Raw genomic sequence first — 27,308 nt, 5'->3', positions numbered from 1 at the left:
AATGACCTCGATGGCCTCTTCCACTTTGGACAGCTCCTGGTCACTCATGCTGTCCTCTGGAATGACCTCGACGGCCTCTTCCACTGGGGACAGCTCCTCATTACTTGTGCTGTCCTGTGGAATGGTCTCAATGGCCTCTTCCACTTCAGACAGGTCTGGGTCACTCAGGCTGTCCTCTGGAACGACCTCGATGACCTCCTCCACTTCGGACAGCTCCTCATCACTCATGGTGTCCCGTGGAATGACCTCGATGGCCTCTTCCACTTTGGACAGCTCCTGGTCACTCAGGCTGTCCTCTGGAATGACCTCGATGGCCTCTTCCACTTCAGAGAGCTCCTCGTCACTTGTGCTGTCCCCGGGAAAGATCTCGATGGCCTCTTCCACTGGAGACAGCTGCTCATTACTTGTGCTGTCCCCTGGAATGACTTCTATGGTCTCTTCCACTTCAGATATCTCCATGTCACTTATGCTGTCATCTGGAGTGACCTTGATGGCCTCCTCCACTGGGGACAGCTCCTCGTCAGTCGTGCTGTCCCCTGGGAAGAGCTCACTGTCATCTTCCACTTCAGACAGCTCCTCGTCACTCGTGCTGTCCCCTGGGAAGAGCTCGCTGTCTTCTGTCACTGGGGACAGCTCCTGCTCACTGCTGTTTTCCCCTTGGGACAGCTCGCTGTCATTTTCCTGTCGGGAATCCTGTTTCTCCACAGCCGTGCCCCTGACGCTGCACTCCATGGCAGGAGTCCCCGAGGGAATGGGCGGCACAGGCAGCAGCTGCGAGCTCGGGGACACACGGGCTGTGCCCTCCTGGGCCACCCTGAGCAGGGGCAAGAACACCCTGGGCACGGGGGTGTATGGCTGCCAAGGACAGGGGCTGCGGGCCTGAGGCCCCTTCTCCCCTGCACTCCCCAGCTCTGTGTCCCAGCTCCGAGTGTCCCTGGGGCTCACCAGGCAGGGCCGTGGTGGCAGCGGTGCCAGCTGTGGCAGAGGCGGCAGCGGTGGCAGCATGTCCCCACGGAGGGACAGGGCCTGGCTCCGGCTGCCCTGCGGCGCTGCCCGCGGCTGCCCGAGCTCCACCTGTGGGACCTTGAGGTGTTGGAGCTTTCTGGGTCCCACCTTTGGCTGCCAGAGGTGCACTGGCGGCAGCTTGATGTGCGTCACTGAGGAGGAGGCGGCGTGGGACGGAGAGGGCTCCCTTGGCAGAGCAAAGATCCTGGCCCTCTCCGTCCACTGGCCTCTCCTTCCTGCCTCATCCCTCACTCCTGGCCTCCTCCGCAGGCTCAGCAGTTGGCCTTGGGCGGGCTGGGAGTTGGGCTTCTCCTTCCCCATGTTTTCAATAATCTCCTTTGCTCTCTAGAGCAGACGAGCACAGGGAGCTGCTTCCTCCTCAGAGAACGGCGCTCCTGTGATGGGCACCGCAGGGCTCTGCGTCCCTTAGATACCCTCAGCCAGGGCCGGGCTCTCTGATGTCACAAGGGTCTCTGGCCACCACCATGTCCCACATCACAAAGGGCCCTGACACCCCACGCCTGGGTCACAAAGAGCCATCCCCGGCACCCCAAAAACATCGGGGCGGAGAGGAACTGGCTTGGAACAGCCCCGGACTCGTGGCCTTGCGGCCCCTGCTGTGCCCAGAGCCCTGAGGGCCTTTGGCCACGCTCCCACACGACAGCCCCAGCCCCACGCTGCAGAGCCCTGCGTTTGCAGGCTGCGCTGTGCAGGGCACGAGGAATTGGCCGCACGGACGTGCCAGGGACTCGTGGGCAGCGGCTCCGCGTCCCGCGGGAGGCCGGGGACCAGGGCTGTCCCTCAGGGCTCTGCCTGGGCCCCGGGGCTCGCCAGCGCCTTTAGCAATGGCACCCGGCGGCTCCGAGCCCGCCCTCGGCGCCTTTGCAGGGGACGGGAAGCTGAGCGGGGCAGGGGCACCGCGCAAGGACGGGGCCATCCACAGGCACCCGGACCAGCTTGGTGTTATAAATAAAGTATGTAATTCGTGCTATTATGTATAAAACTGGAATGTAATCAGACCATGTAGAGACAGAGTTTCAAAATCCCTCCACCAGCGTGGCTGAGAGAAAAATTTCTCAACACTAAAAGAAGTTCTCTCACAATAAGTGAGGATTCCACCTCGGTGGGGTTAGATCTTATCACCGGGACATTTGCACCATGATGATTTGGTTACCACCTTCTGATATCTACATCTCATCTGATAAGGAATCGGACATTCCGGGAACTAAAAATAACTGTTGCAGGAACCAGAGATGGCCCATCCATCACCAGAGATGGCCCTTCCATCGCCAGAAACGGCCCACTCATCACCCGGGATGGACAATTCATCAGACCCAGGAAAGGCTTTGGGCAGCCCAACTCCGGGACAAGAAAACTTCAGGAATATGCTAAAATTACGAGAAAAATAGAATTAATTCGGACTCTGCCCAAAAACTGTATAAGAAGGGACCAGCCGAAGCAGCAGTCGTGAACTTGGGAGGTCTGGTGCGATAGAGATCAGATCTGTGCGTGTTCACCCAGCTCCGACCCCGGGCTCCGAGCTGCTTTCCTCGATCGTGGCTTTCTGTGTGACCGATCTTTCGGCCGCAGAATAACATCTATTTCTTTGTTAAATTTAATTTGGCTGAATTTCTTCACGTCATTGAGAAGTGGGAGCACGAGAAGCTCGCGCGGTCCCACAAGGCCAGGGGCCAGGTGCCGCCCCAGGGCCGGGGCAATGCCTCAGGCAGCGACTCTTGCAGGTCTCCCCTCGCCTGTGCGGCGCCTCGGGGACAGAGCCCGGGGCCGGGGCTCGGGCCCTGCTGCCACCAGGGCGCTGCCGAGCGCTCCCCGCCCGCCGGGGCCGGGCCCGGGCGCTGAGGGAGCGGCGCCGCCATTGCTGCCGCCCTCAGGGGCTCTGAGGGGAGCGCGGCTCCCGCCGGCCCCGCTCCGCCCGCACAGGCAACAGGAACATGAAGCACAAAGCCGGACGGGGCTGGGAATTGTGTCCGTGCGCTTCCAAATGCACACGGACAGCGGCCCCAAGGGCTGGGCTCGGCTGCGGCAGCATCGCCACACGGCTGCCCCAGGCCCTAAAGGCCCTGTGCAGATACCGGCGCCGGGCTGTGCGATGGCACACGAAACACACGGGGTTCCGCCTCTTCGGCAGAAAGAAACGAGTGCTTTAGCCTGTTTGGGAGAGAAAACTACTATCGATGGCACTCGTCTGTTGTATGTGGGGTTCCAAATCATAACAAATACTAGAAAGTTATAATTAGAAATACATGTGGGTCAAAAGTCAGAGAGAGGTAGTTAGGAGCAGCATCTCTACTGACAAGAGATATAAAAAAAGAAAAACTATTCTATTAAAAAGTCTTTCTTCTGCAGTTCTGTCACTTGTTGCTCTTGCTTTTTAAAACTTTTAAATTTCTTGTTCCCTGTGATCTGCTTGCTTTTGCAAACGTTGAAGCTAAAATGAGCAAGGTCGGGAAAAAACCAACAGCTGGGTACAAAGCTTCAGAGTCAATGTGGAACAAGTGGAGGATTCACACGTGCTCAAAAGCATCTCTCCTCTCCGAGGCTGCATGGCAGCACGCAAGGAGCAAAATCAGAGTTGCTCCTGTTGTCACAGTACAAATGCCTCCTGTGCAGATTCCTGCTGCAACCAAACTGGTGACCATGACACAACATTGGATTCCAGAAGCTGGGAGTTGGGGTACCCTTTCTTCTTGTCCATGTCTTCATCCTAAATTCTTATTCCTATTGCTCTTCTTCAGTATCTTCATCGTCTTCTTAGCGTTTGTCTTCTCCATCTTTGTGTTCTTCGTCCTCGTCGTTCCTGTTGCTGTTTGTGACCCAGCTCCCAGTGGTGCCGGCAGCCCCGGGTGTGCCGCAGCCCCGCAGGGAGGGAGGCTCTGGGAGCGATCCCTGCTGTGGGTGCCCTGTGTGTGCTACTCCTCCGGCTGTGGCACCAGGCAGGGACACGGGCACAGCCCCCGCAGCGCCCGCAGCGCCCGCCTGAAGCGGGAGGGACGTTTCCTGGGGGCAGCCGGCTGCCCGCGCAGGGCCTGGGCTCCCAGCGGGGCGGGCGAGGGGCTGGGCGAGCTGTGCGGGGCAGGCACCGGGCTCTCTTCCCTTGCTGCTCTAACTGCTGCTTCCCTTTCTGCAGCAATCCATGGTTCCAGGGCATCCCGTGCCTCCCGCTGCTGCCTCAGTGCCTGGATCTCCAGCAGAGCCTTGCTCAGGGTCTCACTGGTGATGTTTTGGTTCACGTACAGCCGAGCCGGGCTGCTGGCCGCAGTATCGAATCGGACAGCGAGTGGCCTCTCTGTCCCTAGTGATGTCCTCTCCTCACTGACAAAAGGAGGAGCTGCTGCCTTTTCCTCCTCCGGAGCGAGAGGCTCAGAGGCTCGTCCTGCTGAGCAGCTCCGGCCGGGGCAGCAGCCACTGGCTTGGTTTCTGTGGGACCCTGCGGGGCAGGAGAGGCGCTGGGCAGGGCACGGGCTGCCTCTGCTGCCGCCTCTGCGCCCACGTGCCTGGAACAGCTGGGTCCCTCCAGGGGGTCCTCATCATCCACCAAGCCCAAGGGTTTGTTGCAGATGTTGTCCCCTTGGGACAGCTCTTGGATGCTGCAGTGTTTCCCTCTGGAAAGCACATTGTCACCGACATTGAATGCAAGAGATGACGTGGAGTCCATGGGGCCCCTGGTTGGTCATTGCCCTATTTCTGTTGGGAGAGTCCTTGGCATTTGTCATGTTTGTCCTCTTCCTTCCCCTCTGCACCATAATGGTTGGCACCACTGGGAGCTGGGTCAGAAACAGGAACAGGAAGACGAGGACGAAGAAGACGAAGAACAGGAAGAAGAATACTTTAAAACTACAAAGAAGAATTGTAATAAGAATTTAAAAATACTTAGAAGAAGAAGAGGAATAAGAATTTGAATTTATATCTACATAGAAGAAGAAAAGAAGAAGAAGAGTAGTAAGAATAAGGGGAATATGAAGAATAATTTAAGGATAGATAAATGAAGACAAATCTAATGAATAATTAAAATCAGCAAATAATTAGTATTTATTGAATCTTTATATTACAGTCTATGATATAAAAACATGAATACACAATATACTGTAATAAAATAGATTATAATTTCCCAGGACATAAGCAAAGAAAGATAGAACACTGTTCAAATTATGGAAAAATTTGTATATTTGCTAATAAAATTTGTAAGGCATAAGAAAAGAGTCTACAGATTTCATTTCTTGTCTCTCAGAGGAACTGATGTGTTTTCAAACTCAGTCCCAGTGAGGCCCCTGTGAGCAGCAGCTGCTCAGCAGAAAGCAGCCGTGGGGTCACTTCTGGAGCCCGTCCGACTTCTCCAGCGACAGAACGGGTGGCGCTGGCAGGGGCCTTAAAGCTCATGTAGTTCCAGCTGATTATCTCCGCCTCTGTGTCTCCCCCTCTCTGACAGGTGTTTGCTCTTTCTTTCTCCCTCCCTCCCACTTCTTGAGAAATCAAGTCTGTGTTGTTGGGTAAGATCCCAATGTTGCCATCCTCTGGTCTCAGTTGCCCTTAAGTGGGGCAGAGGCATCTCTCCCTCACCTGATCGTGACACGTGGGCAGGGACACCTTCCACTGTCCCAGGTGGCTCCAAGCCCCAGTGTCCAAGCTGGCCTGGGACACTTCCAGGGATCCAGGGGCAGCCCCAGCTGCTGTGGGCACCCTGTGCCCGGGCCTCTCCTCCCTCAGAGGGAAGAATTCCTTCCGAAAACCCCCTCAGAGTTCAGTCCCTGGAGCCAGGCTGGGTGTGTTCCTCACCAGTCCTGCCTGCCCTGAGCAGCCTTGTGCCAGGCGGGAGGGGTTCCCCCGGTGCAGCCGCAGCTGAGGCAGCAGCAGCTCTGTGTTGTTCCTGACACATCCCTGTGGGAGCAGCTGGACAGGGCTGTGCAGCCAAAGACCCCAAATCGCCGCCCACCCAGCAATGGAGCGGCAGCGGAGCACTGGGGCTGTTCTGCTCTTCCTGGGCAGCCCCGCAGGGCTCAGTGCCGAGCAGCTGTGGCTGGAGCCCGGTGTTGGCACGTCCAGCCTCGGGGCAGCTCCTGTGCTTCTCCAGGGCAGGGGCTTTCTCCGGGATTAAGTTTTCCTTCTTCTGTAGGATAACTTCTACAGAATCCCAGGATCCCTGAGGCTGGAAAGCCCTCCCAGCCCAGCGAGGCCCAGCTGTGCCCGATGCCCACCTTGTCCCCAGCCCAGAGCACTGAGTGCCACCTCCAGCCCTTCCTGGGACACCTCCAGGGATGGGCACTCCAAACCTCCCTGGGCAGCTCTTCCCAAGGCCTGAGCTCCCTTTCCATGGGGAAATTCCTGCTGCTGTCCAACCCAAGCCTCCCCTGGCACAGCTTGGGGCCATTTGCTCTTGTCCTGTCCCTGTTCCCTGGGAGCAGAGCCCGACCCCCCAGCTGCCCCCTCCTGTCAGAGGGTACACAAGGATTCTTCCTTTCTTAGGCCCTCTCCTGCTCCTCTTTGCTTTCCAAAACCAAATAAGGATCCCTGAAGGAGGACAAAGAAATCCCACGAGTATTTAGGACTGGATGTTCACTCATTTTTTCTGTGTACAGCAACAACCAAGTGTCTCCCTCCTCCCTTGCCCAATACCCAATGCCAGTGTCTCTCTCTCTCTGGGAGCACCAAGAGGGAAGCTCGAGGACTAATCCAGCCCTGAGAGAGGAAGGCAGGAATTCTCTTTCTTTCTCTCCCTCAACAAAGGAGACTCCTGCAATGGGAAGAGGAATTGTTCTTGGTGGAGCTGCCCTGCAGGGCTCCAGCCCAGATGAGAGGCTTGGGAAATGTCAGATGTGGTCCCACCTGCAGGTTGGGCTCCCTCCAGCTCAATCAGGGGCTTCTGGGTCAGAGCAGTGAAGCAAAGAGAAACCATGCAATCAAAGGTGAAGTTGGGTAACAAATATGAAACAGAGACCAGAGGCAGCACTAATGGCAGGTTTAAGGTATTCAAGCAGGGCTTTTTCTTCTCAAAATTCAGTGCTTTAGTCTGTGGTATTGCTCTAAGTGTGTGACTTATATTGCTTCCCTAAATCCTACAACTCTTTACTATTGATGGATGCCTTTTCCTTGGAATGGACAACCGACATTCCAGTGCGCAAGACACACAAACACACACACACATCATTTAAGAAGGAGTAAATAATGCAATACAATCATTATACAAGGATTGGCCAATAGCAGAACTTAAAATCACACTGCAGAATCTCTGCTGGTTTTTGCTTTTCCAGCTTGGCTGTTGCCCATCACAGAAGCAATAAACAGAGGCATCTTCTGGTTACTTCATTCTCTTTGCCACATCCAAATATGCGTATTCAATCTCCTGGTCAGCAGGGCACGTGTTTGTAAATTCATCTCTTGCGTATGCATTTTTCAAGTATCTCGAAATCCCTGTCATTTCAGGTGGAAAATGAAAATTTCGGTATTTTTTTGCAACAACCTTTCATTGAAAGAAAAAAAGAAAAAAAAGTAAAATATCATTACACATATAATCTGCAAAACCCCCAAACATCCCAAGCCTACTCTTTATGCCCATTTTTCATTTCCAGTATGTGAGTCTGGTGTTGTTGGCAACAAAGGGGAAGAAGAGGGAAAGACCTAAGAAGAAGATATGGGATGAAGAAAGCTGCTGAACTCACTGTAAAAGATTTGTTTGGTGTGTGTATATCTATATCTAGCTAAAGATATGTAAAGCTACATGGATCAGTAGAACATACTGGAAGAGACACAGGTTAAACCAGCAAATTTAAGCCCGAATTAACAGAATAATCCTACAGGAATAAATTGGCCCATACTTGGAAACTTTCACTGAAACAGGAAAAATTTGTATTTTGTATTTAAATCCTTAATTTCAAGTGATCAGGGAAAACAGCTCTTGGCTGATCCCTAATCCCTGCCTGCAGGCAGCAAGAGTGATGTGACAGTGTGACATTCCTCCTCTGTCCTTCTCCAGACATTCACCTGACCCGAGGGGATTCTCCCCATGCTGGCCCTGGCTGCCTCCCAGGATTTGCCATGCCTGAGCAGGGGAAAAGGCTCATCCCGGGCTGCTCTCTGCAATGGCATCAACCAGGAGAAGTCTGGGCAAAGTTTTCACTTGTGGAGGTGTCGGAAAGCGACTCTTCCTCTGACAAAGCAGGAGTCTAACAGGAAACTTCCTGAAAGTGACCTTGTTTGTTTGTTTGAAAACCAATGACATTCCAGTGTGGTCATTTCTCTTCCAGAGTAGAATCACAGAACGGTTTGGGTCAGAAGGGGCCTTAAAGATCATCTTATTCCATCCCTGCCATGGGCAGGGACACCTCCCACTGTCCCAGGCTGTTCCAAGCCCCAATGTCCAGCCTGGCCTTGGGCACTGCCAGGGATCCAGGGGCAGCCCCAGCTGCTCTGGGCACCCTGTGCCAGGGCCTGCCCACCCTCACAGGGAGGAATTTCTTCCAGATATCCTATTTAACCCTTCTCTCCTTCAGCTCAAGGCCATTCCCCCTCGTCCTGTCACTCCATGCCCTTATGAAAAATCCCTCTCCAGCCTTCTGGGCTATGACAACACCAGTCCCAGGTCACTGGAGCTGTTCAGGTGTGTGTGGATGCTCCACAGCCCTGCAAGAGGAGGTGTGGAGCCTTACCTGGGAGGCAGCGGGTGGAGGCCACCCTGTCACCCTGACTGGTACCAGTGGGGATTCTCAGCAAGCCAGAATTGGAGATTAAACATGGGAGAGACAGAAATTGGGGTGGACAGTACAATCTAACCTTCCTTGGCTGTGGTCATGCGCACTTTGCATGTGACATGCAGAGGAGAACACTTCTCTGCAGCCCTGAATCCAGCGCTCATTTCATCCCTGTGGCTGTGAGCAGCTCAGCCACTGCAGTCACAGCACAGACACGACACAGCTCCTCCACACCTACAACCACCAAAGTGAGGATCTGCCCGGCTGTGCTGAAAGGAAATGGCCTCAGTGTCCATGGGTGTGGCCTCAGGAGAGAGAAAGGATCCCTCTGCCTTCTAGAAAAGGATTTAAGCTGCTGTGCTTCCCTTCCCTCCAGGAGGCTAAAAAAGCAAAGGCAAACCTTGATTATGTGGAGCTTTGGTAGGAGGTTGCAATCCGCTAAAGTGAGCTCATCTCCATCCAGGAATTTCCGGCTGGAAACAGTGATCTCCTCCGTGCTGTAAGCATCGATTTCATCAGGCAAGGGGCTATTTAAATAGTTGTCCAGCTTCTTCAGGGCTTTAAGCAAGGATTTTTCCAAATCTGGGTTAAGAGAATAAAAAGATCGTTCAAGCCTGTACCAAGGGCCCTGTGGCACCAAGCAACTCCTGCATCCTGTCTCCTGGCAGCAACCCAGACATCTGGCTGTGCCAACTCCTGCAATTCCTTCATCCTAGGCTTAAACCTTAATGCTGGGATAAGGGCTCTAAGGAGCTAAAGGGAGTTCTGGGAAAAACCACCCTGGGGCTGTGTTACCAGGAATGGCTCCTCAAACCCTCTGTGGGGCGGGGTTTGGCACGTGGCCTGGCTCTGCCTTCACACTGACTCCTGCCTGGGGAGCCACAGGGCCAGTGCTTGCCCACAGGCAGGGCAGCACAGCTGGAGTGACAACAGCAAGTCCCTGGGATGCCACTTTGGGCTGTACAAAGCCAGCCCAGGGAACAGGCCTGAGAGCTGAAGGAGAGAGACAGAATCCTGGAATGGTTTGAGTTGGAAGGGACCTCAAAGCTCATCCAGTGCCACCCCGTGCCATGGGCAGGGACACCTCCCACTGTCACTTAAGAGTTGGACTTGATGATCCTTGTGGGTCCCTTCCAACCAAGAATATTCTATGCATTCTATTCTACCCCAGGGTGCCCCAAGCCCTGTCCAGCCTGGCCTTGGACACTTCCAGGGATGGGAGACCACAACCAACCTGTGCCAGGGCCTCACCACCCTCACAGGAAAGGATTTCTCCCTAATATTTAATCTAACCCTGCCCTCCTCCAGCCTAGGGCAAGTCCATGGTGGTCATGAGGGTCCTGCTTTAGGGATGTGCCAAGGGGCTGGAGCCCTCAATATTTATGGACATAGGGAATCTCTCACTTCCAGAGGGCTGTGCTTTTGGCAAAGCTGTGGGGAAGGTGCAGCCTCACAGACCCCAGAGCTGAAGGAATGAGGAGAGGCTGGAATTAGTGCTCCCATGGTGACAGCAGTATCTGCTTTCACCGATGCTGGGAATCCTCGACTAAAAGAGGGAACAGGCGCCGATTTCCACAGCCTCCATGCTCTGGAAAATCCCTGAGCTGGAAATGGGACATCTCCAGCAGTGTCCTACAGCTGCACAGGTCTGGTTTCTCCCTCCCAGGGCTGATGACAGGACTGCAGTACCTACTTTCATTTGCATCTTTTCTTGGGTTCTTTATAAACGCAGAGAATTTTGCAAAGACATCGTTTCCTGCAGAGTTCGACTCGGGGTGCTTCGGTGCAAGTTTGGGATACCTAAGAAGTTCAAAGAAACAAAAAGAAGCTATCCAATTAGCCTTTATTTTTGTCTCCACTAATTAATACACATTTATTTGTAGGGTGACCACATACAGCCACACAGGACTCAAAGGGAGCCATCCTAAACTCAAAATCACCTACTTTAAACCCTACCTAAATCATCTTTTCCTGAGGGCAATGGGAAATGGCTGTTATTGCTGCAAGCACTGCCCAAACATCCCAGGTTTACTTCCAGGCTTTCTCCTCCAGAGGTGAGGCTGCCTGGAACGTGGCTCCTGCCATGAGGAGGAGTGGAGGGAAAATCCCCACTCGCAGGAGCTGCTGCCCCTCTCAGGCTCCTGGCCCAGCCCACTCGGGCATCAGCAAGGTGACAGCAGCCATTCCAGGAGCTGTAGCTGCCAGGGATGGATAAGGGTGGAAAAAAGTGGAGGGAAGCAGCTGCTTCCCTGGTTTAAGTCAGGTTTGGCTGCTTGAGAAGGGAGCGCAGGGAGGGATGGATATCCCAGGGGAGAAAATATCTATGGGGTAGGGGACACAATGCTGGGACAGTGGAGGGACAGCATGGTTTGGGGGAGGACAAATCCAAAACTCAGACCCTCACGTGCAGCCTGATGGACCCACGTGGACACTCTGAAAGAGCCCCAGCACGTCCATTGTGCACGAGGCACTCACTGCCCTTGGCTCCACAGAATCCCAGAATCATCAGGGCTGGAAAACACCTTCAGCATCATCCATTCCCACCATCCCCCAGCACCACCAGCACCACCCCAAACCATGTCCCCAAGGCCCACATCCAGATGACTGGAACACTTCCAGAGATGGTGATCCACCCTGGGCAGCTCATTCCAATGTCTGACCACTCACAAAGGCCAAACATTTTTCCAGTCTCCAATCTGAACCTCCCTTGGCACAACTTGAGGCCATTTCCTCTCATCCCTTCACTTGGGACACAGCAGAAGAGCCCAACCCCACCTCACTGCAGCATCCTTCAGGTGGTTTTAGAGAGCAGCGAGGTCCCCCTGAGCCTCCAACCCCCTGCACCCAGGAAGCACAATTATTTGTAGGTGTGAAGAGGGAAACCTCAAAGGATCCCAAGCAGAGGAACAAGGTCAGGTTTCTGCAGCAGCCCCCAGCTTTCCACGTGATGGATTCCATGCCCTGGGAATGACTCAGCAGTGAGCTCGGGGTGAAGGACAGCAGTGGGAGCAGCACAGCTGTGACGTGGGGACACCCTGGGGACACCCCAGTGACACCCCCGGCTCCAGCTCTGTCTTACAGCAGCCAAAGTCACCCCTGAGCTGGACCAGCCCCCTGGGACCCCCCGATATGTGCAGCTCCCCCAGGGGAGCGGGAATGCAGTACCGGGGCGGCGCCAGCTTTTCCTCCAAGAATTCCTCGATCTTGTTGACGTCGGTTTTCACTTCCCCGTCAAAAGTCATGAACGGGGGGTTGGTGCCCGGGGCCAGGTTCTGCAGGTCCGCAGGTTTTCTGGGAAAGAAAAAGTCATAGAAAGTCCCTCTCCTTCCTTTTTATGAGCCCCTTTAGGCACTGGAAGGGGCTCTAAGGTCTCCTTGGAACTGTTTCTTCTCCAGGATGGACAAACCCAGCTCTCCCAGCCTGGCAGAGAAGAGTCACCCTTTAAAATCCCCGTTTTGGAAAAGTTGTGCTGAAAAGTTAAGATCTCAGAATTAAAAGTCACAATCTCACCTTTTCAAATCCACAGTTGTGACATTAAATATGACACCTTTGAGCCACAGGATCATAAAGAGGCGCTGAGAGAACGGGCAGTTTCCAATACTTTCCCCATCACTGCCAGCCTACAATTGGAAAAATTCCAAATTATAAATATATCTGTGTATAAATCACAGCAGTCCCTCCAAAGGAAACAGCCTCCAGCTCATTTGTCTGCATGAACATAAATCTGCACAAGTCACTACAAGATTAAAACGAGTTAAATCAGCTTACAAGCACAGGAAGGGAACAGAGAAGTATTTACCAGCCTAAAGAGAGATGTGATGTCTAAAGCACTGAAGAGAACAAGCAGAATCAATCAATCAATTAATTAAGAATATCAAACTGAAGTGCTGTGGGAGCCCTGGAGACGGTGGCCACAGAAGTGTTGCTCTCATGTAATTTATATTGCAATTTGTTAAGAGGCTTTGTTAAAATGAGGCAAAGTCTTGCAGAGGTGCTACTGAGTGAGACTTCATGTGACACTGCAAGAGATCAGGGGTCTCATTTTTAAGCCCTTCACACGATTCTCCTAAAGCACAGCTTTAAAAGTTAGGTTAAATGTCAGGGGTAGACATATAAAAACCCAAGTGTCTCATTTATTCAGTTAATTCATTAAGGTTTGCAGCCCTCGTAACCCAACAAGACACATGAATTAGACCAGTTCTGTCTGTCCTTTTTCCCTCGCTCACTGCTATCAAACAAATCTCAGATACAGCAAAAACTCCTCCATGAACACACACTGCACAGTGCTCACCTTCACAAAGAGCTCGATGGCTGGAAACGAGGGCCTGGCCTGGAGCAGGCAGGAGCTCAAGGGATGCATGGCAAGGACTGGATAAATCGTCTGGTTCTCCCTTGTGAACCCAAAGAATCTCCCAGGACAAATCCCTGTGGTCTCTGCCCCTGGTACTGCAGCAACCACTGGGAAAACCAGGAGTGCCTCCAGCACTGTCGGGGGATGAGAACTCTCAGAAATGCTACAGCAGTTGGACTGCTGGGTTAGAGAAGTCTTGTTTCTGTCGGGAAAGCCTTGTTTCGTAGGTGGCAAAGCTGAGAGCTGCTCAAAAGCTGCCATTGTGGTTTTCCTCCTACTCAGAGCACTGCTCTGCAGCGCTGAGCAGCTTCCAGCAGCCAGGAGACACAAAACTGCTGTGGACCCTGTAAACAATGAGCCTGAAACACTGCCAGCATGGCTCAGAACAGAGCTAAATGCACAACAGCACCATTTGGTCTCATCCTGCCTCTGACGTCAGGTGTTACCCACCCCAAAGGAAAGGTGAAGGGTCTCATGGTGACTCCTCCGTGCTGGGAATGGGCACCCCCACCCTCTGCCAGGCTGCACCCAGGGGAGAAGCAGCAGCCTGGGGACACTGTTTGGGATGGGCCCTGTCTGGAGGAGCAGGCAGGTGCGTCTGGAGATGAGCTGGATCCCACCAGCTCCTGCCCAGCTGGCTCTCTGGAAGTGGAGGTGTTGCCACAAACCTGCTGCCCTTGCCCAGCTGTGCTGCCAGCTGTGCACCCAACACAATCCCAGACTGGTTTGGATCGGGAGGGACCTTAAAGATCACCCAGTGCCACCCCTACCATAGCAGGGACACCTTCCACTATCCCAGGGTGCTCCAAACTCCATCCAAACTGGCCTGGGACACTTCCAGGGATGGGGAATCCACAACCTCTCTGAGCAACCTGTGCCAGGGCCTCACAGGCTGTGCTGGGTACGCTGTGGGTCCTCTGGAGAGTAAAAAAAAATCAGGGGAACTGAGGCACTTTGGGCAGCTGAGCCAGCCATGGCAGAGCTGAGGTGACCAAGTGTCTTCCTGAGGATGCAGGGAGATGTTTGTCCCTTCTGGAGCAGCTGTGGATCAGCAGGATCCCTGTTGTGGTGATCTGGGAGTGCCTTCGACACCGCATTTCCCAAGGCACCAGCTCTACCCAGGACGAGCTCAGAGACAGAGGGTGGGGATAGGGAGAGGCCTTTGACTGAGCACCCACAGGATGTGAGCTCTGCTGGGGAGAACCTGAGGGGATTTTGCTGATACAGCACAGGGGATCAGACTGATCACAGAATCCCAGAGTTACTGAGGTGGGCAGAGCCCTCCAGGATCACCCAGTGCCACCCCAGCAGCACCAGCAGCACCCCAAAGCCTGTCCCCAAGGGCCACATCCAGACTCCTCCTGAGCACTCCCAGAGACAGTGACTCCAGCACTCCCTGGGCAGCTCATCCCAAGGCCTCACCACTCTGGCAGGGAAAAATTGTTTCCAATCTCCACCCTGAGCCTCCCCTGGTGCCATTGGAGGCCATTTCCTCTCCCCCTGTCCCTGCCGCCTCCTGTCAGGGACTTGTGCAGAGCCACAAGGTCCCCCCTGAGCCTCCTTTGCTCCAGCCTGAGCCCCTTTCCCAGCTCCCTCAGCTGCTCCCGGTGTTTTCTAGACCCTAAATGTCTATTTTCTAGATGTAACTGTGTTCTGGCAGTGTGCTGTGACAGATACCCTCTTTTAACTAAAAAAAATATTAAATTTAAGGTTTAATTATAATTTTTCTTCAATTTTAAAGGTTGCTCAATGCTCCCCCCCCATCCCTGGAAGTGTCCAAGGCCAGGCTGGAGCACCCTGGAGTAATGGAAGGTGTCCCTGGCCATGGCAGGGGGTGGAATGGGATGATCCTTAAGGTCCCTTCCGACCCAATTCACTCTGGGATTCCATGAACAAAATACCCCATCTGCTCCTGAAGGACACAGTGTTTTTTACACCCTTGATGACTGTGCAGTGTTTCTGCAGATTTCTACACGACTCAAACACTGAAAACCCCACCGAATTTACTTCTGTTTCAGCAATATTAAAATACGTAGAGTAAATATATTAAAATTATATCGTGGCTATATAAAACCTTTTTAAAATCCAAAATTACTTCTGTCAGGCAATATTAGTGCTGTTAAAAAACGCCATAAAAATTAAAATTACAATTAATTTTGGCTCACTGGATGCAACTCTAATGAACTTATTAACATTTTATGTGATGCTCAGACGCAGCACAGGCTCAGATCACATCCAATCCAAAGCTTTTCGTCAGGAAGGGATCACCTGGAATTCTCTCTCTGCTGTCATTCCGTGGCCTCAGGCTGGAGCACGAACACCCAAACACTGCATTTTACAGAATCGTTTTGATGCCACCTACTGGCCTTGAAATGTTGCTCTGGAGAGCATCTGAGATGCTGAAATTGTAATTCCAGGCTAAATTTGAAGCTACAGCAGCTGCAATTAAAAATACGTTTTCACGGGGAAAGTACCGATTTTGCCACTTAGTATTCCACTGCTTTTAAACAGCCCCACAACTCTGCCTACCCACCAACATCCAACACTAAAAGCAGATGTTTCAGCCGCTGTTTATTTTTTTCAGCCAAATAGAAGAAAAAGAAAAATCATCTTTAAAATGTGATTTCTGGTGATTTCTGCAGAGAAATTGTATTTTTGGTACTTCTGGGGTTGACTCTTGCTGTGTGTCACATCCCCAAAGTGAAGTTCAACAAGAGAGGTGTGAAAACAGCAGCTGGACACTCCTCCAGGGGGAAAAAAATAAATAAAAAAAGGACTTTCCCTTCATTTTTTTCTCCTACGAGAAAAATAAACACCTCCCACTGTCCCAGGCTGCTCCAAGCCCCATCTAAGCTGGCCTTGGGCACTTCCAAGGACCCAGGGCCTCCCCTTTGTTCCCAGGGAACAATTCCTTCCCAATATCCCATCCAGCCCTGCCCTCTGGCCAAGTTTTCCTTTCTCCTCATGGACACAGGGAAACAAACCTTCAGAGCAGCATCCAGGCACTATGAATTCAGTACTGAACAAATACAGAATGAAAAGTCTGCTCCCCACTTAAAAAGCCAACTGAAAATATTTATACAAACCATTAGCAGGGATGTGGGAATGGCAGGGGATTTTTGGAAGGGTTTTTATAAAACCCTGTGTAGATTTAAGGCTTTTGGCCAAAGCTGGGCCTAAAGGAGATGCCAAGGGGGAATGAAAGGAAATGAGAGCAGGTGAAGGTGGTAAAAGGAATTAACTTTACACCTGCACAGCTTTAGCCAGCACAGGACACCTCTGAGCTGGTGTTGGTGATCAGGGATTAGGAGTATTGGCTCAAGGCTGAGTTTACCTGGAGCAGGGCATCAGCTGAGCCAGTGCAGGGCTGCCCTGACCCTGAGTGTGGGCTTGGGCTGAGCTCCCACCTGCAGAAATGAGGAAACTCTTGCTCCCTCCCATTGTAAGTCTTGTGCAGGTTTATCCTCCCAGCCTGGTCGCTGAGTGTCTCCTCACAGCCACCAATTCCATTATGAAGGCTTTTTCCATTCTGTTTGCTTTCTGGAATTTGTCTAAGTTTGCTTTCATGCAGTGTTGGAATCAATTTACTGCTGTTATCTTATTTTAGGTTTCATGACTCGTATGTTTAATAAAGCTTTCCACTAGAAATTGTTCTTTGAATGCTGCTGGTCCTCAGGCCATATTCAGGATTAAAAATGTGTTGGATATTTATGGGGTATCTCCCTCAGCCCTGTTTTTATGCACTGAGCAGTGCTCACAGCTCAAAGGAGTGACACCCATCTGAAAATTCTAATTCTCTATAGACAACAGAGAGGAAAATGAGTCTGACGCTGTAATTTCATAGAATTATGGAATCATGGAACGATTGGAGGCACCTTAAAGCCCATCCAGTGCCACTCCTGCCATGGCAGGGACACCTCCCACTGTCCCAGGCTGCTCCAAGCCCCAATGTCCAGCCTGGCCTTGGGCACTGCCAGGGATCCAGGGGCAGCCCCAGCTGCTCTGGGAATTCCATCCCGGCCCCTCCCCACCCTCATGGGGAAGGATTTTCCCTCTGGATCCAGGTCTCTCTCCCCTGTGTGCCAAGAGCCACCTCAGAGCAGAGAAAGCCTCTTTTCTTCTCTCGCTGCTTCATTTACTGCCCATGGGCTGCGGGGTGAGGAATTACAGCAGAAATTAACTTAATCACTCTGTAAATCATTAAATGCTTTTGATGCAGAAGGAGGAATTCTCCTTCATTAAGAAGCAACTTTGAGGCACTAACCTTTTTACTTTTGTCCAGTTGCTTTATAAATAATGAGAAACAAAAGGCCAAAACTCAGTCCTGCTACTTAGATGAAATACCCATTTAAATTTGATTTTGATATTAAAACCTGCCCAGCATTTCTACACTCTGCCAGATCTGACAAAGGTTATAAATAAATGAACTATTCAATGATAATTCTGTAAAGTGAACAGAAACCAAGAGAGTGCAGGTGGAAATTAAAAGGTGAGATGTCTTGTATTGCATTTCTACGGGCTGTGCTCATATTCACCTTATTTACATTAAAGATTAAATTTATGTGTGAAAGCCCTTTACAAAAGAGGAGAATAAACAAATTCTGTGATTTTACAACTCTGCTGTTGCCTTGGGCCAGGCCCCTCACGGTGTCACAGGAATTTCCAGGCACACCTGTGGCTCTCTACAGGTGTTTAAAAAGAAAATCCATAAAATATGATGAAATTACAAAGGAAAAATGCAAATTGCAGGTTTATTTCCTCAAATATATCTCCCTACACCAGACCTGCAAATAAAGCCACAGCAGTAGCTACAGGACTAAGCAGAGCACGGGGCAGTGCAGGGAAAATTAAACAGAAAAAGAAATAGGGAAATTAAATTGTGGACTGAGAGAGTGAAAATCTTCAGCTGCGCTTCAGCAGAGTTTACACTAATCTTGCCCAGTTTAGGAGTGTCTTTCTCCTACACAAGTGATTGCCATTTTGCATGAGTTATCCTTGGTTTGTGTCTCACTCAGAACAGCAGTGACTGGAGTCATCACCATTTGTTTACTTTTTCAGTCGATGATGATAATGAATTACCACCTTCTTTTAGGAAGAAATTCCTGCCTGTGAGGTTGGGGAGGCCCTGTGGCTGCCCCTGGATCCCTGGAAGTGCCCAAGGCCAGCTTGGACCTGCTCTGATCACTCCTCTTAATCCTTACCCAGTCTTTAATTTTGATTTTCAAGCTTATTTTCAAAACCTTGCCAGGAGTGGAAGAAAACCCAGAGCCCTTTAACCAAACCCAGGTGAAATTGGAGCCGGGAGACACCGCCCAGTTCCAGGTCAGTGGTTTGGATCTCACACCAGCTATTCCCAAACTTCCCAGTGCTGGGAATTCTGCAGGGCCCGTTTGTGTTCCAGGGAACATTCCCAGGTCACAAGCAGCAGCCCAAATGCTATTAACCATTTATCCTGTTACAGGAATTATGGTTAAATCCCTCCCTGCTATTCCTAATCCCTGTTTAATAACGTGGCAAGGTGCCAGCTCACCCTGGAGACAAAAAAACCTCACATCCTTTGGAAATTCTTACAGGGAATTACTTCAACAAAAGGATTTTATATTCCTGAACGTGTTACAGGGCTGGGAAAAATGGATTAACTGGTATTTCTGTGATACATCCTGTTTTACACTGCATTTGTACTGACCCTGCAACACAGCTGGGCTGCTTCAAGCTAAATACAAAACTGTATAAAAACTATATACAAAAACTATCTATGTACTTCCATAGGGATAAAAACTATCTATATAGTTCTATATATAAAAATTATATGTATGAAATACCTGTGATTTGTGCTGTAAACAAAGAAGTAAATCAACAAGAAATACTCAAATAAAGAAGCTTTTTAATGCAGCTTCAGGTAGAAAATACTGTGCCAAAATCCCAATTTAAATCAAGAGGTAAAAGTGAAAGATTAAAAGAGTGGGGGGATTTTTTCACCTCCAATAATTTGTGATCTTTTGGTCCACATGGAAAGAATAAAATAAACTCTGTCAGCTGCAGTGGAGAGAGGACCTCACAGAACAGTTAAAAATTGAATAGAAGGACCTTCCCTTCCCAGTGTAAATTCCAATTCCAGGCTATTCTCCATCCTGCTCTCCCCAGCACCTCACTTCCTTGGGAAATGAGGAGAAACACAGCACTGCTAATTAAAATAGGGGTTTTAATTAATGATACACTGCAGGAAGCAGTGGGATCTAAGGCTGGTATTTACCTCAGGACTGTCCCTATGATCCCAGATCCTGGGGAATCCCCTTGAAGCTCCTGACAGAGGAACCTGATGGTTTTGCTGAGGGGTTGGTGGTGGTTTTGTTTCCACAGGCAGCACGGGCTCCAAAATGTTGAAGTCTTTAGGGTATCTCTGGACCCTGTTTTGAGTTTCATCTGCCACATTATGAAAAGACTTCATTTTTTGTATTTAAAAAGCGCTCCTGTTCTCTAAGAGCTTTTAAAAATCCTTTCCAAAACAGCCACCAGGGAAATGTCAATGATTGACCAAGACACAAATGGGAATTCTTCTGAAATCAGAGTCAATGTTTAACTTGTTTGTAACTGCCCCATTTGAATAACTCAGGTTCACTTTCACTACTCCAGCCCTGCTGTTTGACTTTGTTCTCTGACAACTCCAGTTCTGAATATCTGGAGTATTCTTACATGTGCTCAAATTTCAGCATATGGAGAGAAATGAAACAAAAAGGGGAATTCCACCTTTGTCCCTCTGCCTCCCACAGCAGTGTCAGGCTGTCCAAGCTGTTTTCTTAGAGAAACTCAGTATTTTTAGGAAGGAATTAAAACCCTTCAGTGCTGAGAAGGTGATGTCATTGGCAGCAACTGGAATGGAGTCACTTGAGCTGAGTTTTTATCAGGAAATAACCAGACATTGCAAATGGAAATGCACACAGGGCCTTATCACAGGGGGACACTTTATCATCTCAGCAAGGAGATCTTGGGTCCCCTTCACAGGGCGTTCCCTTGGGCAGAGTCTGGGGGACAGCAATTCCTTTTTAAAGAGTCAGGGAATATCCTGAGCTGGGAGGGACCCACAGGGATCACCCAATCCCACCCCTGGCCCTGCCCAGACCCCCCAGCAATCCCAGCCTGGGCATCCCTGGCAGCGCTGTCCAAACGCTCCTGGAGCTCTGGCAGCCTCGGGGCCGGGACCATTCCCTGTTCAGTGCCCCAAAACCCCTGGGGGAAAAAAGAAGCTGCAGGACCTTTCCAGGGAAAACAAAGGGAATACACTCAGTGATGGCACAGGAGGAAGTCTTCACACTTCACTTCCCCTTCCATAAACTCTAATTGTTCCTTTTGCTGCCTGATTCCCTTTCCCACATCTGAAGAGGAGGGGTCTCTCTCTGGTTAAAAACTGTAAAGCTGCAATTCCAAGTGGCATCACCAGGAATAAACATCCTGAAAAATCCTGGGCATATTGAGAACTTCCATTATGACTTCTGCTTCACAGAATTTCAACTAACAAAGAGTCATAAATATGGGTTTGCATGGTCCACACAGGACTGGAAGAAAGGCCTCACATGGGCAGGTGGTGTTTCCATAAAAATAGCACTGATGGAATCAGAGAATGGTTTGGGTTGGAAGGACCTTGAAGATCCTCTCATTCCAACCCATGCCATGGGCAGGGACACCTTCCACTACCAACTGTTATTTAAAGAAGGCCCTTTCCTAAGTTTCCCCTGATTTTTTAATAATTCAAGTTTTGTAGAGTTATAGTTTCCAACGAATTGATCAAAACCCTTTCCAGAAAATCACTCCCCACACTCTAATGTTTTCTATTTGTGAATGCCATGAGTTCTCTAGACTGGTTTGTTATTCCTCCACAGAAAACATCAATTCAACCTCAAATTCAACAACAGCATGAAAATTCCCTGGCAGAGATGCAGGATAATCACCTCATCCCAAAATGAGCCCTTCAAGCTCATCCAGTCCCAACATCACCACTCCTCAGCCATGTCCCACATCCAGAACACTTCCAGAGAAGTTCCTGAGGAAGGCTGAGGCTCTCCAGCAGGATTTAGGGACTGAAGTTTAATTTCAGACAGCCAGGGAACTCCCATCCTTGGCCCTGCTCTGTGCTGATCACAGGTAAGAGGAGGTTTTATAAAGACAGAACTCAGGAGCAAAGGCCCCATGGCTGGAATTTGGGCAGCTGGCTGATCTCATCAGGAGACTCTGCTGGTTCCAGCCAGCACGAAAACCAAGCTGTGCCCTGGGACTGGCTCAGGAAAGGGTTCCCTGTTTAATGAAGGGCTTACATAGCACGTGACTTTAAGCTTGTGCTTAAAGCAAAACACATGGTGTGGGGCTTTACTGGAGCAGTCAGCTGGGAGGAAATAAAAACAGGAAAAGGGCCAGGAAGCTTTGAAGATGTTTCTTTCTATTTCTTTTCTTTTCTTTTTTTTTTTTTTTGTGCCTAAAACAAACCTTCAAACCACAGAGATTGGTCCTGGGAATGAAGAGAGGCCTCCGGCCTGTACAGCCCTGGGGGCACATGGAGATTTAGCACTTCCAAAGCATGGAAAAAGATGATTCCATGAAGTATTTACCCAAAGAGGTTGTGGTCCCCTTATCCCTGGAAGTGTCCAAGGCCAGGTTGGACAGGGCTTGTAACAACCTGGGGTAGTGGGAGGTGTCCCTCCCCATGGCAGGGGTGGAATGAGGCTCAGGTTGGAGATTGGAAACAATTCTTCCCTGCCAGAGTGGTGAGGCCTTGGGATGAGCTGCCCAGGGAGTGCTGGAGTCACTGTCTCTGGGAGTGCTCAGGAGGAGTCTGGATGTGGCCCTTGGGGACAGGCTTTGGGGTGCTGCTGGTGCTGCTGGGGTGGCACTGGGTGATCCTGGAGGGCTCTGCCAGCCCTGGTCATTCTGTGATTCTGTGATTTAGACAACTGACAGAACAAAGCCCTTTTCCAGATTGACACAAACCAACAGACAGAAATCAATGATCAGGAATAGGAAGTTGCATTTAAGTTATCTTTGTATGATTTAGTCAGAATCACTGATTGGTTTGGGTTGGAAGCGACCTTAAAGCCCATCTCATTCTAACCCCCAGAAAAGCTGCTGCCAGTGCCCCCAGCACACACAACAACCTGGAGAGCTATGAAAGGAATTCGTAATGCCAGTTCCTCTTAAGCTGCATTAGGGAACCTGAAATTGCCATCTTCCAGCTGAAAAAAAGGGATCTGTGAGAGGGCAAATACCCATGGGGAAGGGAGCCAACTTCCAGCTTTGGACAAACAGAGCTCTGCTGCTTTGGGGCTTTTTGTGCAGCCAAGGAACCCAAATCACCCAGCAATGGAGCGGCAGCGGAGCACTGGGGCTGTTCTGCTCTTCCTGGGCAGCCCCGCAGGGCTCAGTGCCGAGCAGCTGTGGCTGGAGCCCGGTGTTGGCACGTCCAGCCTCGGGGCAGCTCCTGTGCTTCTCCAGGGCAGGGGCTTTCTCCGGGATTAAGTTTTCCTTCTTCTGTAGGATAACTTCTACAGAATCCCAGGATCCCTGAGGCTGGAAAGCCCTCCCAGCCCAGCGAGGCCCAGCTGTGCCCGATGCCCACCTTGTCCCCAGCCCAGAGCTTTCATAATTCCTCAGTTACAAAAGCAGAAAGGTCTCACTGACAATGCAAATGAAAATATCCAAAAGAATGGTGGAGGGAAGCAACTTATAAAAAACAACAGGATTTTAGTGGCAGGGATGTGGCACCTGAGACAAGGTCCTGCAGAAGGGCCATGGAATGGAGCTCAGGAAGGATAAAAACAGGGAGTGAGGAGAAAGGAGCAGAACCCAGTGTGTGGAGCTGCTGTAACTCTGCACACAGAAATCTTCAATGTCACTGCCCGAGATCATCTAAATACTGAGCTCCTGTGGTGAATCTGCACTACAAAAGGCCCATAAGCAGCTGCCCAGCTGGATCTGGATACAGCCATCAGTTACTGGCTGTATAACCCACACTCACCTCACTCATTTACACCCTGACTGAGAAGGGAAAATTAAGATTTTCAGCACCAACGCCTCCTCAGTGATGACAATTCTGATGTTTACACCAAGCACCAGGTGCAGCACAGGCTCCACTGAAGGGGCATCCAGGGGTTCCAGTGAGCTGAGCTCCTGCTGCCCACGGATTTCTCACCCACAGCACTCAAAATTCAGTTGCTACTTTATAATCGAAGTTCTGTTTAAGGCCCAGATTCATCACATCAGAGAAAGGAACATTGTTTTTTGTAGGAAACACCCATTCCCATTTCAGGTGGACTGACTCTGGAGGCAGGGGTGCCCTTGGTGTTCCCATTTCTGTACTGCCAGCAAAGCTTTTCCTTTCCCCTTTTTTAGCCCTTTCTGTAACTCTGCACAGCTCTGTGCAAAGTCATTCAAGGGTATCTCAGGAGTGGTGCAGGGAAATTCTGCTTCAAACAAGTAACCTTGTGTCTTGGGGTGACGTTATGATGTGTATCCCATATCGCTGCCTAAGCCCAGAAATTAATTTTTGTGCCTTTCTATGCCTCTAAACTGAGCCTGAGAGGGGGAAGGAAAAAAACTGAGCAAAACTTTCTCAAAGCAGTTTTTGCTTGTTCAAGGTCACAAAAAGATAGCAGGTTTTCCCTAGCTGCGGCAGGGGAGTGAGGAAGCACCCGGCTGGCTGCTTTCCAGTCAGTTTTTGGCCAGTTTTTTTCAGCTTCTTGTTCTCCAGAGAGAGACTGAGAAATTGGACTTTGCTTTTCCTTCTCTGGAATTCCAGATTTTCTCCCATTTTCTACTGGACTGCCTGATTGCTGTAACATCAGAGCACATCAGGAGGACTTTCCACCGGGCACAGAGGGCCAGGCCCCGGCCCAAGCCCCAGCTCTGAGGAGACCAAAGGGAGGGCTCTGACACTTCCCCAGGTTTTTCCTCCACAGCGAAAGATTTTACCATTTAACATTATTTTCCTTTCCCGTGTGTTTGTTAAATAAATAGTTTTATCTTCTTCACTTTCCTTCAAGGAAAATTTATTTTTTTTTTTTTCCCCGAACCTGGTGGGGGAGGGGTGGTTGTGCCTTCTCTCAGAGGATATATTTCTAAATTTGGCCAAACCGAAACACCTTGGTCTCTGTGGGAATGAAATCATTCTCTGAATGGAAATAAATTATTTAGAGACCAAGAGTGTCACCAAACTGAAAAAATCCCACTGCTTTTCCTTGGATAAAATCTATTATCTTGTGCTTGTGGTCAGCTTTGACTAAAATCCATTTAACCCTGAAAATTGGGGAGAAATGTTTTGGGAAATGAGCAAGGCCTTGTGCTCCAACTGGGTTGTTTGGCCAAGTGTTTGTGTTACAGAGAAATCCTCAGGAATCCTTGGAATTCTGAAATCTGCAGCTGTGATTCTGTTGAGTTTTCTAACTATAAATAATTAGATAACAATTCCAATTTAGAAATAAGCTCTTAAGTCTTCGATAAATGTTCTATTGCTTAAAATTAGTGGAGTGAATTTTAGTGAGAGTTCCAGTATATTCAAGTGGTAAAAAAAATTGACATTTACAGAAATGTTTTGGTCAATAAAGGGCTTTTGCTACAGAGGGGGAAAAAAGCCTTCGAAGAACCAGAGAGCACAAGGTGCCAGGGACACTGAGCTGAATTCCCAAATGAAAAGGGTATCTGGATGACCTTTGGGAGCCTTTGCCTTGGGAACACCTGGAATAATGGGTATTGTTATCTAAAGAAAATAAATTATGTTGTTCCATGGGCAACTGGGAATCAGGGAGCACCCAGTGAAAGCCTCAAGGGAATTCTGAGGTGGTCTTGTTCTTCCAGGGGGTTTCTTCCTGAGGGTGATGCTTCTTAGAACATTACCACTGACAGAGCACCAAGAATTCCAATGTTGGCCTGGCCTAGGATAACATTCCCCAGCAGGGGAGCTGCCAGGATTATTCCAGCACTATTCCTGTGTTGTTTTCTTGTGCATTTTCTCCCATTTGGGGATTTATTTCTACATTTCTCTGTATTTGTACTGTGCTATCAAACCATGGCGTGGCCCTCCCGTCCCAGCTGTGTGATGGAGGCACAGACATCACTCAGGCAGACAAACCTCACCCTGACCCTTCAGGAATAACCCAAACCCCAGCAGGGGTTGGGGCACACAGAAATAGGGACAGCACAGAAATTGGGAATAGGACAGGCAATAATCCCAGGATTTCAAACATCCCCATCACTCCCCAGGGGTGCTAAGGAGGGTAAAGTTTGAAATGGGAACTGGAAGGAGGCCAGGGAGCTGGTGGATGATGTATTTATAAGGAATCCCTGGCTGGATGTGGCACTAATAATCCCCAGTTCCAGAGCTCACATGGCCCCACCTTGGAATCCACTCCCTCTTTTTCGACCAAAACACACGAACAGCTTTAAAGCACAGACTGGGGATGTGCTCTTCAAACCTGCTTCGAGCCATTCCAGAGAATTCCCAGTCTCCCTGTTTTTGCTTTGAGCCATCCCAGAGAATTCCCAGTCTCCCTGTCTTTACCCTCTTTTCCTGCTGCCTGGAGCAGGGGGAGATTCAGTGAGAGCAGCAGAGCAGGGACTGTCCTGGCACTTCCACTGCTCCTCATTCCCCTGCACGTTTTGGTGCCTGGGGAGATGCTGAGCTCTCCAGTTGGCTTTTTATTTTTTTCCCTTTTCCTGGAGAAACTCGTGCCAACCTCTAACTAAAAACTAATCCAATCCCAGCTTCAAAAATCCAGCTCCAGGTGAGGTAAAATCCTTAAACTTTGTAATACAGAATTAATTAGAAAAGCAGCTGGATTATTTTCTAGGCATCCTTAAATTCCCAATATTAAGCCCATCACAAAAATGTTCCTCCCTTCTCCTTCTGCCTTCATTAATTCACAAATATTTTCAAAGCCCATGTTTAATCCTAATATTTGGGGACCACGGAGTCACCACAAATGTTCTTATTCTGTAGGCTGCTCTCTAATTTTGGCCATGTTTTCCTTCCATGAAGTTTTAATTTGGCACTAAGTTTGAATTTTAATTTTAAGGTGAATTCTGGCTGGCAGAAGCAGCCTCAGCCAGCTCAGGAGGTACAGCATGGGATGGTTTGTAGAGGAGAAGGTCCCAAATGCCTTCTGCTCCCCCAGTTTTATTTCCTTAGCTTTATGTTTATCCCACCCTGCTCCACGTTTTAGTCCAGAGGGGTCAGAGAAGAGAGAAGAAATCACCTCCAGATGCTTTGTACACACAGAAAATTCCCATCTGACAAAGACTCCGTGGATGGCTGGTGTTTCCATGCCAAATCCCAGGGATTTTGGTGGGATTCCAGGCACAGGATAGAAAAGTCTAAAGCTCAACTCAGTAAAATATCAGAAATTAGTTTAAGTTTTCTCTGTTTGATTTTTTTTCCCCCCATTTCCCTCTAACCCAAATCTTCCCTGCCCAAACAAACACAAACTGGACAATTACGAGGGATGCTCTTTACTGACTCTGAATTCAGCCTTGCCAAAGTTTGGGGCAATTCTCTGAACGTCGCCCATAATTCCTGTTAGCAAATCCCAGCACCGCATTTGAAATGACATTTCCCAGGTTCTTCCCTCTCAGCCCCCGTGATGAGAACCCCTCTCCCTGCATTTTGGAGATCTGAAAATCCACAGAGATCTCCTTATGCCAGCAATTCCTGAAGGAATGAGGAGCCCGAGGCAAGTTTATCCTGGACATTAATAACCAAATCACCTTAGCCAGGCTGGCCCTTCGCCTGCCACATTTAAATGCCCCTCACCACAGGACTCCTGGAAGAGGAGATTCCCTACGGAGATTCCCCGGCAGCCCCTCACCCTTACCTTGACGAAGAGGGAGATGTCGTGTTCCTGCTTCTCATCCTCCTCCTCCTCCTCCTCCAGGGCTGCCGGCGAGCTTGTCCGGTGCTCCTCGCTCTGCGCCCGGCCCCGCTCCCCGTTCAGGCTCCGATCCGCCGCGCCCCACCCGCTCTCGGGGCCCGGGGTCCCGCTGGCCGCTGTCCCCGGGGCTCCTGTCCCCGCCGGGGCTGCGGGTCCCCGCTCCGCCTCCGCCGCGGCCTCGCCACCGGGGCCGCCCGGGGACCGGGGACCGCCAGCGGGCAAGGCCACCTCCGCTGCCCCGCGGCTCTCGGCAGCCTCCGCGCCCCCCTCCGCAGGGACTGTCCCTGCTGGGGCTGCCTCCTGCACCGCATCCTCAGGGACTGTCCCTGACGGAGCTGCCTC

At 50.3% G+C, this 27,308-nt stretch overlaps 2 protein-coding genes across 2 annotated transcripts in view; both read right to left on the bottom strand.

Moving 5' to 3' along the window:
* LOC121661004 (protein Ycf2-like) overlaps nucleotides 1–1,326 on the bottom strand; it is a 3,242-nt gene extending 1,916 nt beyond the window's left edge. The window contains exon 1 of the mRNA XM_042020651.1: nucleotides 7–1,326. Within this exon, the coding sequence (XP_041876585.1) occupies nucleotides 7–1,326 (1,320 nt within the window). The remainder of the gene's footprint in view (nucleotides 1–6) is intronic.
* Nucleotides 1,327–7,164: 5,838 nt separating this feature from the next.
* On the bottom strand, nucleotides 7,165–27,302 carry CLIC6 (chloride intracellular channel 6). Its single transcript, XM_042020632.1, has 6 exons — nucleotides 26,910–27,302; nucleotides 12,219–12,328; nucleotides 11,874–11,999; nucleotides 10,402–10,508; nucleotides 9,109–9,290; nucleotides 7,165–7,480 (listed from the first exon to the last, which is right to left on the bottom strand). The coding sequence occupies exons 2-6, from the start codon at nucleotides 12,272–12,274 to the stop codon at nucleotides 7,319–7,321; spliced, it is 633 nt and encodes a 210-aa protein (XP_041876566.1). The 5' UTR covers nucleotides 12,275–12,328; nucleotides 26,910–27,302; the 3' UTR covers nucleotides 7,165–7,318.
* Between the last annotated feature and the right edge of the window lie 6 nt (nucleotides 27,303–27,308).

This window comes from Corvus kubaryi, unplaced genomic scaffold (assembly GCF_017639235.1).
Source record: "Corvus kubaryi isolate FWS band 111438036 unplaced genomic scaffold, C.kubaryi_AGA036_p1.0 37036, whole genome shotgun sequence".
Taxonomy (NCBI): Eukaryota; Metazoa; Chordata; class Aves; order Passeriformes; family Corvidae; genus Corvus; species Corvus kubaryi.
The sequence above is the reverse complement of the archived record's forward strand: the minus strand, read 5'-3'. Positions and strand labels throughout refer to the sequence as shown.